A 15,271-nucleotide genomic window follows, 5' to 3' on the forward strand; every position below is an offset into this window, starting at 1 on the left:
AGTACCTGATTTTTTTATCCCAGGAATTCCACAAGCCAAGACTGACCTTGACTTGTCTATGACTTGTTTATGGGCTGCCTACATGGACCATCTACCACTGCTTTTCCCAGGCCTTTAGCGGGGAACTGGGTCAGAAGTGGAGTAGTCAGGACAGGAACTGGCGCCTATATTGGGTGCCAAAGGCTTTACCTGCTATGCCACAATGCCGGCCCCTCCATGAACTTTTTGAAGTGCCGTTGTGTTCTTGGTGGGTATCAAAGTTGTTATACCACTGTTTCTGAAGAGCAAAAGATAACCCTCCAGAGTGCTAGGCAAGCCAAGGTTGATGGGTGCAGAGGAAGTTGGGATTCCACTCCGTGTCCCTGTACAAGGCCTGGAGTGTTTTGGGTCCTCATCAGTAGGATAATTGGAAGGTAATTATTAAAATAAACCCACTGACAGTGCAGCAAGAGAAAGAAAACTTGCCCTTTAACATGAATATCCCTTCAGTGCCCTCTGCTGATAGTCTTTACTGTGGTGGGGGAAGTTGTGCTGTGGTGGAGTGGGTAAAGCTGCCACCTGCAATGCTGGCATCCCATATGGGTGCCGGTTCCAGTACTGGCTGCTCCACTTCCGATCCAGCTCTCTGCTATGATCTGGGAAAGCAGTAGAAGATGGCTCAAAGTCCTTGGGCCCCTGCACCCACACAGGAAACCCTGAAGAGGCTCCTGGCTCGTGACTTCAGATCCGCACAGCTCTGGCCATTGCGACCAATTAGGGAGTGACCCAGCAGATGGAAGACTTTCTTTACCTCTCCTCTCTCTGTGTAACTCTGAACAGGTATTGCAAAAGAGGGAATTTGAAGCTGAGAGATGGGCTGATAACTGGCTTACCACTGCTGAATTTGTGGTGCCATTGCCTGTGCTGCTGAACTCTGAAGTCTGTATCTAGATGTGATAGATCTTATTGCACCAAAGTCAACAATTTTGTGCTTTTTTGATACTTTTGTCTTTGAAGGAATGGCTGGTCTTCTAATTGCTATCATTAAAGGTCTTTAGTATGTTATATCAAATAGGAATTCAAACCCTTGCAAAATCAAATGCTAGTTAATTACATAAGATTAATTTTGAAAGTAAGAAAATCTCACTTTGAATCTAGTTGAAGAATAGCACATGGCACAGAACATAATTTTCTGCTCTCTCATCTAGTTCTCTTCCAAGATCTAATTAAGGGAGGGGACAGGAAGAACTTTAAAACAGCATGAATGTCTGTTGTTTGATCATGTCTGTGTAATATTGTCAGTGGAAATACTGGTTTATGGAATGGTGATCTTTTTTATAGCTTTATAAAATATGTTTTGACTTTAGGGAAGTTTTAGTTTTAAAGACTTTCATGGGGCTGGCACTGTGGTGTAGCAGGTAAAGCTGCCGCCTGTAGTGCTGGCAACCCATATGGGATCCCGGCTGCTCCATTTCCAATCCAGCTCTCTGCTATGGCCTGGGAAAGCAGTAGAAGATGGTCCAAGTCCTAAGGCCCCTGCACCCGCATGGGAGACCTGGAAGAAGCTCCTGGCTTCGGATTGGCGCAGCTCCGGCCCTTGTGGCCAACTGGGGAGTAAACCAGTGGATGGAGACCTCTGTCTCTCTCTGCCTCTCCTTCTTTCTCTGTGTGTAACTCTTTCAAGTAAATAAATAAATATTTTTTAAAAAACTTATGTATTATAATTTGTAAAAAAAAAATATCCTGCTGCTTGTTCAGTTTCCCATACTTGTTCTCTGTGGTACATAGTTAATTTACAAATTCATTAAAATCCTTATTATGAATAAAGCTTATGTAATGCACTTGAGTGAGAAACTATCTTATTATGTATACTGTATAAGAAGCCTACAGCAAGAGAGAATGATTTACCTGTTAGTTTTTTTAATACTTCATTATACAATTGACTAAAGGTAAACATAGATAAAAGGAAAATTTTTAAGAGTTACTAATTACATTACTTGCATTTTGGTTTTAAGGTCACCCTGGTTCAGAGTGAACATATCTGGGTAATCAGCACCCTGACAAAAGGAATTTTTTTTTTTTTTTTTTTTTTTTTTTTTATAACAGGCAGAGTGGACAGTGAGAGAGAGAGACAGAAAGGTCTTCCTTTTGCGGTTGGTTCACCCTCCAGTGGCCGCCGCGGCTGGCGCGCATGCTTCTCCTGGTCTCCCATGGGGTGCAGGGCCCAAGCACCTGGGCCATCCTCCACTGCCCTCCCGGGCCATAGCAGAGAGCTGGCCTGGAAGAGGGGCAACCGGGACAGAATCCGGCACCCCGACTGGGACTAGAACCCAGTGTGCCAGCGCCACAGGCAGAGGATTAGCCTATTGAGCTGCGGCGCAGGCCAGCAAAAGGATTCTGACATTCCTCAAGATAGCCTCCTCCCTCCCCTTACCACCTTTTTCTTATCTTTAGCTAGTTTTCAGAAATTTAATTATGTATTTTGGTATGGGTTTCTTTGGCCTGGTCCTTTTTGAACTCCACTAACCTTCAAGAATCCGCAGGTTTTTGTCTTCCCAGATTTGGTAAAATTGCAGACATTATAGTTATCCCCCTTATCTTCAGTTTTGCATTCTGTGGTCTGAAAGTATTAGGTGGAAAACAGCAAAAATAAACAATTCATAGGTTTTAAAATATGTGCCATTGTGGGTAGCATGATAAAATCTCACTCCATCTGGCTAGGACACCAGTCATCCTCTCAGTCCATAAAGTTTATACTGCTTAGTCCATTAGACTGTCGTGGTATCACAATACTTTGTTCAAGTAATTCTTATTTTACTTATTGCCCCAGAAGTGCAAGAGGAATCACACTGGCAGTTTTCTTACAATATATTGTTACATTTGTTCTATTGTATTAGTAGCTACTGTTCTTAATCTTTTACTGTGTCTAATTTATAAAATAAATTCTTTTTTTTAAAGGGTGCTAACTCTTTTTTTTTTTTTTTTTAAATTTTTTGACAGGCAGAGTGGACAGTGAGAGAGAGAGACAGAGAGAAAGGTCTTCCTTTGCCGTTGGTTCACCCTCCAATGGCTGCCGCGGCCAGCGCGCTGCGGCCGGCGTACCGCGCTGATCCGATGGCAGGAGCCAGGAGCCAGGTGCTTTTCCTGGTCTCCCATGGGGTGCAGGGCCCAAGCACCTGGGCCATCCTCCACTGCACTCCCTGGCCACAGCAGAGAGCTGGCCTGGAAGAGGGGCAACCGGGACAGAATCCGGCGCCCCAACCGGGACTAGAACCCGGTGTGCCGGCACCGCTAGGCGGAGGATTAGCCTAGTGAGCCGTGGCGCCGGCCGTGCTAACTTTTTTTTAAAGATTTATTTATTTACTTGAAAGTCAAGAGTTACGCAGAGAGAGAAGGAGAGGCAGAGAGAGTGAGAGGTCCTCCATCCGCTGGTGCACTCCCCTGATGGCCGCAACGGCCAGAGCTGCGCCGATCCGAAGCCAGGAGCCAGCATCTTCTTCAGGGTCTCCCACGCCGATGCAGGGGCCCAAGGACTTGGACCATCTCCTGCTGCTTTCCCAGGCCATATCAGAGAGCTGTATTGGAAGTGGAGCAGCTGGGACTCAAACTGGTGCCCGTATGGGATGCTGGCACTGTAGGAGGCAGCTTTACCCACTACGCCAAAGCGTCAGCCCCTTACAAAATAAATTCTATCATAGTTACGCATGTGTAGGAAAAACACATATAGTTCAGAACCACAGGTGGTTTCAGCCATCCAGTGAGGGTTTAGGAATATATGAAGGGGGCAGGCTGTATTTCTTTGAATACTTTGTTCAGCTCTACCTTCATAAATGTTAAAATGTTAGATAGTATGGTCACAGAGATCTCAAGACAGAAAGGTTTTCCATCCTCTGGTTCACTCCTCAAATGGCCACAATAGCTGGAGCTGGGCCGATCAGGAGCCAGGAGCTTCTGTAAGGCCTCCCATGAGGATTCAGGGGCCCAGGCTCTTGGACCCTCTTCTGCTTCGCCAGGCCACAGGCAGAGAGCTGTATTGGAAAAGGAGCAGCTGGGACACGAACCAGTGCTGCAGGCAGAGGCTTAAGGCTGTTTTCTCTCATTTAGATTGAGTAATTGCTGCAATTCTATCTTCACTGCTTGTTTTGTCCTCTCTGTTAAGACCATTTATTTAAAACTTTTTTTTAAAGAATTATTTTAGGCCGGCGCCACGGCTCACTAGGCTAACCCTCCGCCTGCGGCGCCGGCACAGCAGGTTCTAGTCCCGGTCGGGTCACTGGATTCTGTCCCGGTTGCCCCTCTTCCAGGCCAGCTCTCTGCTGTGGCCCGGGAGGGCAGTGGAGGATGGCCCAAGTGCTTGGGCCCTGCACCCCATGGGAGACCAGGAGAAGCACCTGGCTCCTGGCTTCAGATCAGCGTGGTGCGCCAGCTGCAGCGGCCATTGGAGGGTGAACCAACAGAAAAGGAAGACCTTTCTCTCTCTCTCTCACTGTCCACTCTGCCTGTCAAAAAAAAAAAAATTATTTTATTTATTTGAAAGACGGAGTTACAGAGAGAGGTAGAGCCAGAGAGAGAGAGAGGTCTTCCATTCTGCTGGTTCACTCCCCAAATGGCCATAATGGCCAGAGCTGAACTGATCCAGTCAGGAGCTAGGAGCTCCCATGTGGGTGCAGGGGCCCAAGATCTTTCCCAGGCCATAGCAGAGAGCGGGATCGCAAGAGGAGCAGCCGGGACTAGAACTGGCGCTCATATGGGATGCCAGTGCTTCAGGCTGAGGCTTTAACCCACTGTGCCACAGCATTGGCCCCTGAAACTTTTAAAAACATTTTTACTTATTGTAGTTTTAAGTGCTAGAATTTCTTGTTGGTTTTTCATTTGTTCTGTTTCTTTGCTTCAACTTTTTATTAGTTTATTTCTTTCATAAATGTTTGTAATTGCTCATTGAAACTTTTATAATGGTTACTTTAAAATCCTTCTCAGATAATTCCAACATCTGTGGCAGCTCATTGTTGGCATCTGTTGATTGCTTTCTCATTCAAGTTGATATTTTACTGGTTCTTGGTAACATGAGTGATTTTCAGTTGATCATGGACATTTTGGTTGTTAGAAGGCTCTGGCATTTATTGACGTGTTTAGATTTTTTTTTAAGCAGGTCCCCTCTAACACCATGCTGGTGGGGGAAAGGGACACTGCCTTATTACTCTCAGTTGAGGGTGAAAGTGCACTTGCTCCACTTGGTATTTGGTGATAGGGTGGATGCCTTGTGCTCATCTGAGGTAAAGCTTCAGGACCCTCGCTGGTCTCCACTGATTACCAGCAAGCTGGGAACGGTTGCCTCATTCCTGCCGCTGAGCATGAAAGTTTGGATCCTCAGTTGGTCTTCTCTGGTGCTGTCCTGGCACAAGAGGGATGGGTACTTGTTAAATAACTGGTGGTTGAGGTCTAGAACTCTTCACTTGGCCTAGGCTGACAGGTAGGGTTAGGGCTGCCTCTTTCTCTGTGGCATTTGGCTGGTATAAAGTGGCATTTGTCTAAAAGTTTTGTATGTTGCTAGGTTACTGCTTTCCTAGTCCTTAGCTAGAAGAGCAGGCTTTTTGGGGGAGTTTTTGTCCTCATTGGTGTTTGTGGGTTGCAACTTCTCCACTTCTGCCATGATTCTTGGTTATGTGAGTATGATGCAAAACAAAAACCCAAAGATCTCACTGCCCTGTGATTCCTCAGGTCTTGTGCACCATAACTTGTCTCTCCTCACATACAGAGTATTCCTATGTTTGCTTAAATATAATGTCCTGGGGTGTTTTTTTTTTTTTTTTTTTTTTTTTTAAGATTTATTTATTTATTTGAAAGGCAGAGAGAGAGAGAGAGAGATCTTTGATCCATTGGTTACTTCCCAAATGGCTGCAATGGCTGAAGCTGGGCTGATGTGAAGCCAGGAGCCAGGAGCTTCCCTTGGGGTCTCCCATGTGGGTGCAGGGGTCCAAGGACTTGGGCCATCTTCTGCTGCTTTCTCAGGCCATACCAGATAGCTGGATCAGGACTTAAACCGGCACCCATATGGGATGCCTGCACTGCAGGCAGCGGCTTTACCCACTACACCACAGCACCAGCCCCTGTTCTGAGTTTTAAACTGTGCTACTTGACAGGAAGGAAATGGAGAAGTGTATCTATTCCATCTTGGTCTGAAACCTTAAGTTCCCTTTTGGTCTTCCCCAAAGGGAACTTTTTTTTTTTTTTTTTTTTTTTTTTTTAAGATTTATTTATTTGAAAGAGTTACACAGAGAGAGGAGAGGCAGAGAAAGGTCTTCTGTCTGGTGGTTCACTCCCCAATTGACTGCAATGGCCAGAGCTGCACCGATCTGAAGCCAAGAGCCAGGAGCTTCTTCCGGGTCTCCCACACAGGTGTAGGGGCCTGAGGACTTGGGCCATCTTCTACTGCTGCTTTCCCAGGCTATACCAGAGAGCTGGGTTGGAAGTGGAGCAGCCAGGACTCAAACCGGCCCCCATATGGGATGCCGGTGCTTCAGGCCAGGGCATTAACCCGCTGCGCCACAGCACCACCCCTCCCCACCCCTGCGACTCTTATCCTGAATTGTAATGATGGATGTTGCATTTTATGTTTTTGAACTGATTATATTGGAATTTTTAGTATGTACTCTTTTACATCTGGGTTCTTTACTCAGGATCAGCTTTGTGAGATAAATCCATATTGTGGTTTGTAGTTTCAGCTGGTTTACTTTCATGGCCAATATAGTGTTTCATTGTGTGAATGTACTGAAGTTTACCTGATTTACTGTTGATAATTTGGGTAGTTTGTGTTTTTCATGTATAATGAGTAGTGCTGCTATGAACATTCTGTTGTATGTCTTTGAACATTTATATGGGAAATTATTGATGTAAGAAACAAGATACCAGGAAAACACTACACAAATATGTGTAATTAACTGTATACACATAACATAAAGGGGGAAAGAACTACTTTTCTGTATTCCTGATCCAGCTGAGATGAACAATTTCTTACGTATCCTTCCCAAAGAAATGTTTAGCCCTGAATTGTTTACCTTGTTGCGGGTTTTTCTGTTGGATCATGAATGGCAGGGTAGAAACTTCCACTTCCTCCACTCCACACTGATGGATTAACTAAGGCTACAACAATATGTGGAGAACAGAGAGCAGGTGTAGGGAGTCTCTTTGGCAGCTTTTCCTTGGCCTCTAGTTCCCTAATAAGGTGCCTCTGCCCATTTAAGTCTAAGCAGGGCAGGCTGGCTGGATCTGAGAAAACAGTTTTTTGCTGTATAAGTATTTTCAGTAGGGCTTGTTGCCTTTCTGTGAGGCTTTACTCCAGCAGTGTTTGCCTTTCCATTTAGGGTGTTCCTGAATGAGACACATATAGTTAAACATTTCATTGTGTGGGAAAATGCAGGCAGAGTCAGTTCTGCAAAGTAGATTTGTAGTTTTGCTTCTTGGGCCAGATTTGTGTAGAATAATAATAAATGGTTTTAAAGTAGAATTAGGTTGTTGGTTGCCTAGAAATAGGCTTTTAGGAATGTTGAGACCTATTATTTCTTGTCCTCCTTTTTTTCTGATGAAGATACAAGTATATCCAGGGCATTTTTAAACTGTGGCCAGTGAAATGAAAATATTGCTACCATGAGTTTTCAGATTTTGTGTGTTGATGAATCTTGTGCTAAATTTTCTTGCTGACTTTATCCTACTAGTGTTAAAAAGGCTCAGTATTATTCCTTTTTTTGTTGTTTGACAGGGAGAGTTAGACAGTGAGAGAGAGCGACAGAAAGGTCTTCCTTCCGTTGGTTCACCCCTCAAATGGCCGCTGTGGCTGGCGCGCTGTGCTGCTCTGAAGCCAGGAGCCAGGTGCCTCCTCCTGGTCTCCCGTGTGGGTGCAGGGCCCAAGCAGTTGGGCCATCCTCCACTGCCCTCCTGGGCCACAGTAGAGAGCTGGACTGGAAGAGGAGCAACCAGGACAGAACCGGCGCCCCAACCGGGACTAGAACCTGAGTGCCAGCACCGCAGGCGGAAGATTAGCCTAGTGAGCCGCGGTGCCAGCCATCAGTATTATTCCTATTAACATGATTGCTCGATTTTGTTTAGGTTTGCTGGCAGTTCCTTATGTCTTAGGATATAGAGAACTGGGAATATATGATTTAAGTGAAGTTTTTGAGGTTTCTTAATTCCTCTCGGTGGTTAAGCGTGGTATGTGTGTACATGATACATACTGTTTTTGTTTTGGGTTTAGGCGTTACTTTTCATTTTGTCATAATTTTTGTTTTAAATATTTATTTATTTGAGAAGTAGAGTCACAGACAGTGAGAGAGCAGGACAGAGAGAAAGTTCTTCCACCTGCTGGTTCACTCCCCAAATGACCACAACAGCCAGAGCTGGGAGGATCTGAAACCAGGAGCTTCTTCGGGTCTCCCACGTGGGTGTAGGGGCCCAAGGACTTGGGCCGTCCTCTACTGCTTTTCCAGGCCATAGCAGGGAGCTGGATCGGAAAAGGAGCAGCCAGAATGCTGGTGCTGCAGGTGAAGGCTTGGTCCACTGTGCCAAACACTGGCCCCCATAATTTTGTTTGATAATTAGGTGATTTTCATAGTTGTAAAATAAGACGATTCACAGGTTTAATGTTTAATTCCCTATCCTCTTTGAGAACAGTGAAGATCAGGAAGCTTATGATAAAATAATGAACATTTTATGAAAGCACATTTTGGAAGAACCGTTGCTTTTATTTATTTATTTATTTATTCTCTCCAAATTTCCAGGAGTCAGTCCATGTTAGAGCAGTGGTTTCAACTTCTGTTGTCTCAAAGTCCCTTTACACTTTTTTTTTTAAAAGATTTATTTTATTTATTTGAAAAAGTTACAGAGACATAGAGAAGTCTTTCATCCACTGGTTCACTCCCCAAATGGCTGCAACGGCTGAAGCTGAGCCTATCTGAAGCCAGGAGCCAGGGGCTTTTTCTGGGCCTCCCATGTGGGTGCAGGGGCCCAAGGGTTTGGGCCATCCCTCGTTTCTTTCCTAGGCACATTAGCAGGGAGCTGGATTGGAAGTGGAACAGCTGGGACTCGAACTGGCACCTATATGGGATGCTGGCGCTGCAGTCCAGGGCTTTAACCCACTACGCCACAACACTAGCCCCTCCCTTTACACTCTTGAAAAATAAAGTCTTCGAAGAAAAAGCCAAGTTTCAGAACTTTTCTTTACCATATTAGAAGATAAAGCAAAGAAATTTTAGAAGTACTTGCTAATTCATTTATAAATAATGTATATCCACTATGTGTTAATAGAAGTAATTTTCATGAAAATAACTATATTCTTTTTTTTTTTTTTTTTTTGAGACAGAGTTAGAGACAGAGAGAAAGGTCTTCCTTTTCGTTGGTTCACCCCCCAAATGGCCGCTATGGCCGGCGCTGCACCGATCTGAAGCCAGGAGCCAGGTGCTTCCTCCTGGTCTCCCATGTGAGTGCAGGGCCCAAGCACTTGGGCCATCCTCCACCGCCTTCCTACAGCAGAGAGCTGGACTGGAAGAGGAGCAACCAGGACTAGAACCTGGTGTGCTGGCGCCGCAGGCGGAGGATTAGCCTAGTGAGCTGCAGCGCCGGCTGAAAATAACTATATTCTAAACCTTCCAAATTGGTGAGATGATTGGGTTTGTTGTATATTTACAAATCTCTTAAATACCTGGATTAATGAATGGGAGGCAGCTGAAACTTTTTCATTCTTGACTGTATTCAATTTGTTGTTTCATATAGTCTCTAGAAAACACCATGTAAATGGACAATGAAAGTAGAAACATCATCTCTATGTTACATGGACTGGATGTTGCCCATATGGGATGTTGGTGGTTTTACCTGCTATGCCACAGTCCCAGCCCCAGATGAGTCTGCCTTAAATGCTTTGAGGAGTGTGGGGAGCAATCCGGACTGGACTAAGTTACTGAAATTAAGACTTATTCTATGCATCTGCTCTCCCACAACATGGCGTTGGGAGAGAAGTAAACAGCTTCCGCACAGCTGCCTCCAGTTCAACTAATAAACTGTAGGACTTGCTCCTGATTGGAGGAGAGCAGCGTACTCGGCGTGTGGGCAGCCGAGTTGGGATTGGCGGAGGAGGACTATAAAGGAGGAGAGAGACGGCATGCACCAGGAACATCTATGGGGAACATCTAAGGGAACCCGTGCAGCCCCCGAGAGAACCGGCCGGCGGTGTGCCGCTCCCCTGCGGAAGTGGGGAATGCGGCCAGGGGGAACTGCCCTTCCACGGAGGTGGAAGGGATAGTAGCCAACCCGGGAAGAACCAGCAGCAAACCCGGGGAGGGCCGAGCAGACGAAAGAACAGCGCAGGGTCCTGTGTTGCTCCTCCACGAAGAGGGGGAGCGACAAGGAGGCCCCATTGCAGGCAAGCTGCAGTCTCAGCTTCAATGCCATCTACTGAATTTGCTACAGTTAAAACACTGGTACCAAGGCTGGTGTTGTGGTATAGGGCTTAAGCTACCGTCTGCAACGCCAGCATCCCATATGGACGCCAGTTTGAGAACCGGCTGTTTCACTTGTGATCCAGCTCCCTGATGATGCGCTGGGAAAGCGGCAGAAGATGGTCCAAGTGCTTGGGCCCCTGCCCCCGCCCCCGCCCCATGTGGGAGACAAACGAAGCTCCTGCTTCCTGGCTTTAGATCAGCTCAGCTCTGGCCATCATGGCCATTTGAGGAGTGAACCAGCAGATGGAAGATCTCTCTCTGTGTCTCTTCCTCTCTGTGTCATTCTGACTTTTAAATAAACAAATCTTAAAAAAAGAAAAAAATGCTAGTACTTGGGTCTCAGGCACCTTTAAAAAAATTTTTTTTTTGAAAAGCAGAGTGACACAGAGAGGGAGGTGAGGGAAGAGAGAGCGAGTTTCCATCTCCTGCTTCACTGCCCAGATGCCTCCATCAGCCAGATGAGAGCCAGGTGCAACCAGAAGCCAGGAGCTTCTTCTGGGTCTTCCGCATGGGTGGCAGGAACTCAAGTATTTGACTCTCCTCTGCTGCCTGCTAGATGTGTTAGTGGAAGCAGAGCAGGAGGGTGGGACTTGCACCCAGACACTGATAGGAAATGCTGGCGTCCCAAGCAGCAGCTTAACCTGCGGTGCCACATTGCATGCCCCAGCACTCTACCATGAGGAAGACCCCAATCCCTGCCTTTCAGTGCCCTCAGCTGAGGTTCCTTGGGGCGGAAGTATAGAGTTTGAGGAAAGTAGAGAGCCTTGCAGAATGAGTATAGTTCTGTTTTGTTGGTGTTGGTAGATTAAATTAAAGTTTCAATCTTTTACCTGTGTAAGACTGACCAGGGAAAGGTTTTGCCAAGGATTTATTTATTTATTTGAAAGACAGAGTTATGGGGGCGGGGGGAGAGAGTCTTCCATCTGCGGGTTCACTCTTTTTTTTTTTTTTTTTTGACAGGCAGAGTGGACAGTGAGAGAGAGAGACAGAGAGAAAGGTCTTCCTTTGCCGTTGGTTCACCCTCCAATGGCTGCCGCGGCCAGCTGGTGCGCCGTGCTGATCCGATGGCAGGAGCCAGGAGCCAGGTGCTTTTCCTGGTCTCCCATGGGGTGCAGGGCCCAAGCACCTGGGCCATCCTCCACTGCACTCCCTGGCCACAGCAGAGAGCTGGCCTGGAAGAGGGGCAACCGGGACAGAATCCGGCGCCCCGACCGGGACTAGAACCCGGTGTGCCGGCGCCACTAGGCGGAGGATTAGCCTAGTGAGCCGCGGCGCCGGCCCTGGTTCACTCTTAAGTTAGCCACAATGGACGGGGCTGGGCTGGGCCAAAGCCAGGAGCTAAGAACTTCTGCTGTCTGCCACATGGGTGCAGGGAGCCGGATCTGAAGTGGTGCAGCCAGGACTCAATCAGTGCCCACATGGGATGCTGGTGTTGCAGTTGGTTTTACTTTCTATGCCACAGCACTGGCCTCACCAAGGGTGTTTTAATGAATCAAAGACAAAAGTAAAAAATGGGAGTTTAAAAAGGTTCAGGTCCCCTTGATTTTGACCCTGGGCGATAGAGATGGTAATCTGACCACAGTGTTGTGCCTGGGATCCCTATCAGGGGCTTTCCGGAGCTGAAGTCCTTTGAGTGGTGGTGGTGGAGAATGTCTCCTTCTGAAGCTGAAACTGAATTGCGTCAGCAGTGGGGTCCACACTTACTTGGACTCAAAGTAGACAGTCTCCTCTGACCCGTCTTGCAGACAGGAATGTGAGTGCAGGACAACATCTTGTCAGTAGAGATTAGTCTGGTTAATTGGTAACTGGAGATATTAACATGCTTAGTTAGGTGACCCTGCGCTCATGGTGTCCCTCAGCTTTCATAGTTTGTCATCCAATCACCTAATGAGGAGCAGTCCCAAGCCTGTGGTGAGTTTAAGTGTTCAGGACCATGCATTAAGGGGCTTCTGGGCTGCTGATCCCATAGGCCAGACCTGCTAAATCCATTAGTGATGGGGATCAAGATTACTGTTAATCCTCTAAGAGAACAGATCAATAGTGTTTAAGTCTCCATCCCTTGTGAATATGCCCTGTCGCGCCCCCCCCCGCCCCCCCCCGCCCGCCCCCCCCCCCCCCCCCCGTTGGCACTTGGCCCTGATGAGTAACCAAGAAGATGGTTTAAACAACAGTTGTAACCAGGTTTCCTAGAACGTGGACTAGGAGCTTTAAGGAGCTAGTGAGCAAGAAGGATGGGTCATGGTTCCTCCTTGGTGCTGTGATGCTGCTCAACCCCAGTGGGAGGACAGACAGGGCTCTTTGGAACTGCTTAGTTGCTGGTGGCGAGACCAGCAGCCTCTTCAGCATACCAGCCTCTTCAGCCCTAGGCTACCATCATTTCTGCCTAAGAGAGCTCTGGCTCACTTCTGTTTTTGTGGTCTTGGGTTGTGCCCTGCCCTCCTCACAGATTTCCTATCTCTGGTTCTTGTGGGGTGCGGTGCCTTCAAAGGGGGGGGGGCGTCTCCTGTGCCTGCCACCCTGCTGTTACCATGTTCAGTCCTCAGATGTGTTCTTGTGGAGTTAGAACTGGATTTAATTAGGAAAGTAAACTGATAGAACTGAAGTTTGAGACTGGTAGGACACTAATGGTGTCCTGATTTTGCATGCTTCTGTTTAGTGTTTACATGGGAATGTGGTTTTAAATAAAGTGTTTTTGTTATTATCAACTTTGTTTTATTTACAGAGCCCTCCAACATAAGAATAACCTTTTAAATACATTTTAATGGAAATCTTAAGATTTCACATACATGCTTGACTATCATCTGTATCTTAATTTTCAGTTGCCAAGTGATACATTCTTGCTTTAATATAAAATATTTTAGTTTCTGGTGGTCTTTTCTTGTTTTAAAAACTTACAACCAAAGGTCATTCAGTTTTTCTTTTCCATTAACAGATATATGTAGAGTATGTCGGTCGGAAGGAACACCCGAGAAACCTCTTTATCATCCTTGTGTATGTACTGGCAGTATTAAATTTATCCATCAAGAGTGGTAAGTTATACTTTTAGAAAATTTTATAACTGAATTTTGCCCATTTATAACTTCTGTCATTTGTGTAGTTAGAGTGATCACGTTAATGAACTTTGTCTTTAATTAGTATTTGTTAAAATTCCAGACAATTTGAAAGATTGGAAAAGGAATTATTCATAGTTCTTAATACCATGCCTTTTATTTTGGTTGATCTAGGTGTACATGAATACTCTTGTTATTTCTACTGTGGAGAGCTTATTTTGTCCATTGAGAGTTTTTTCCTTTTCTAGTTTTGTTTGGCATAATTATGGCTTACATTTATGAGCTGGTTTGTCTCAAGTGTTCCTCAGCACTTTTTATTTATTTAAAGAGTTACACAGAGAGAGGAGAGGCAGAGAGAGAGGTCTTCCATTCGATGGTTCACTTCCCAATTGGCTGCAGCAGCCGGAGCTGCACTGGTCCGGAGCCAGGAGCTTCCTTCGGATCGCCCACGTGGGTCTGACGCAGGGAGGTGAAGAGGCCCAAGCACTTGGGCCACCTTCTACTGCTTTCCCAGGCCATAGCAGAGAGCTGGATCGGAAGTGGAGCAGCTGGGTCTTGAACCAGTGCCCATATGGGATGCTGGCACTTCAGGCCAGGGTGTTAACCCGCTGCGCCACAGCGCCAGCTCCCTCAGCACTTTAACAACTAATCTAATTTTTACAAGAAAAATGTGGAATATTATTATGCAGATGAGAAAATTGAGGCCTAGAAAGGTTAATAACTTCTCAGCTCCAACCAGCCAGTTAGTGGCAGAATCAGGATTCAGACCTAACTGAAGTACCACTATTATCGGATCACTGTTGTTAGAATTGATGTGGCTACTTGGAGATTTTTTCATACTCATTTAATTTGAAGAATTACAATTTAGATTAATTGGCCCTTTTTAATAACATTGTTACTGTTTTTGATATGTTAATATACTGTTTTATCTTTAGCTATTGTAGTTCAGTACTTTGAGAAGGGAGTTATAAAAAGTTAATACTCAATTTATTTGGAATTGTCAAAATTGTAAAAGTTCTATGATACATAGAGTTTTAATGCAAGCAGAACACTAGTTTTCAGTGAAACTTTAATGTTTCTAGTTTGTAAACTGTATTTATTAGTGTGTTTGTAATTACAGCTTAGTTCAGTGGCTGAAACACAGTCGAAAAGAATACTGTGAATTATGCAAGCACAGATTTGCTTTCACACCAAGTAAGTTCTTTAGAAATTTTCACTTTTTTTGTGTGTAGGGGGGTGGTATTACTGGAAGCTTTAAGGTATTTATTGATTTAAAGCAACTGTGAACTGTTTTCAACTTCGTTATTTTTTGATAATAGAAAATATTGCAATTCTATTTAGGAAAATATTTTTAGAAACTTGTCATCTTTTAACATATCATATATATTTTGTAGGTACTATTCGCCACCCCCCCCCTTTTTTAAAAAAAAAAGCTTTTAATTATAGACAGAGGTATATATATGTGTGTGTATATATATCCACATTTCTCCATCACTTTTTTAAAAAAAGATTTCAATTAATTCATTTATTTGAGAGGCAGAGTTACAGAGAGACAGACAGAGAGAGAGGTCTTCTATCTGCTGGTTCACTTCCCAAATGGCTGCAATGGCCAGAGCTGGGCTGATCTGAAGCCAAGAACCAAGAGCTTCTTTTGGGTCTCCCATGTGGGTGCAGGGTCCCAGGCACTTGGGCCATCCTCCACTGCTTTCCCAGGCCATTAGCAGGGAGCTGTGTCAAGTGGGGCAGCTGGGACTT

General features: G+C 45.5%; 1 protein-coding gene across 5 annotated transcripts in view; it reads left to right on the forward strand.

The window, feature by feature from the left end:
* MARCHF6 (membrane associated ring-CH-type finger 6) overlaps positions 1–15,271 on the forward strand; it is a 98,678-nt gene that overhangs the window by 10,798 nt on the left and 72,609 nt on the right. For all 5 annotated transcript variants that reach the window (XM_051853570.2, XM_070056585.1, XM_051853574.2 and 2 more), the window contains exons 2-3: positions 13,399–13,495; positions 14,637–14,710. In XM_051853570.2, the coding sequence (XP_051709530.1) occupies positions 13,399–13,495; positions 14,637–14,710 (171 nt within the window). The remainder of the gene's footprint in view (positions 1–13,398; positions 13,496–14,636; positions 14,711–15,271) is intronic.

Source organism: Oryctolagus cuniculus, chromosome 14, assembly GCF_964237555.1.
Source record: "Oryctolagus cuniculus chromosome 14, mOryCun1.1, whole genome shotgun sequence".
NCBI lineage: Eukaryota > Metazoa > Chordata > Mammalia > Lagomorpha > Leporidae > Oryctolagus > Oryctolagus cuniculus.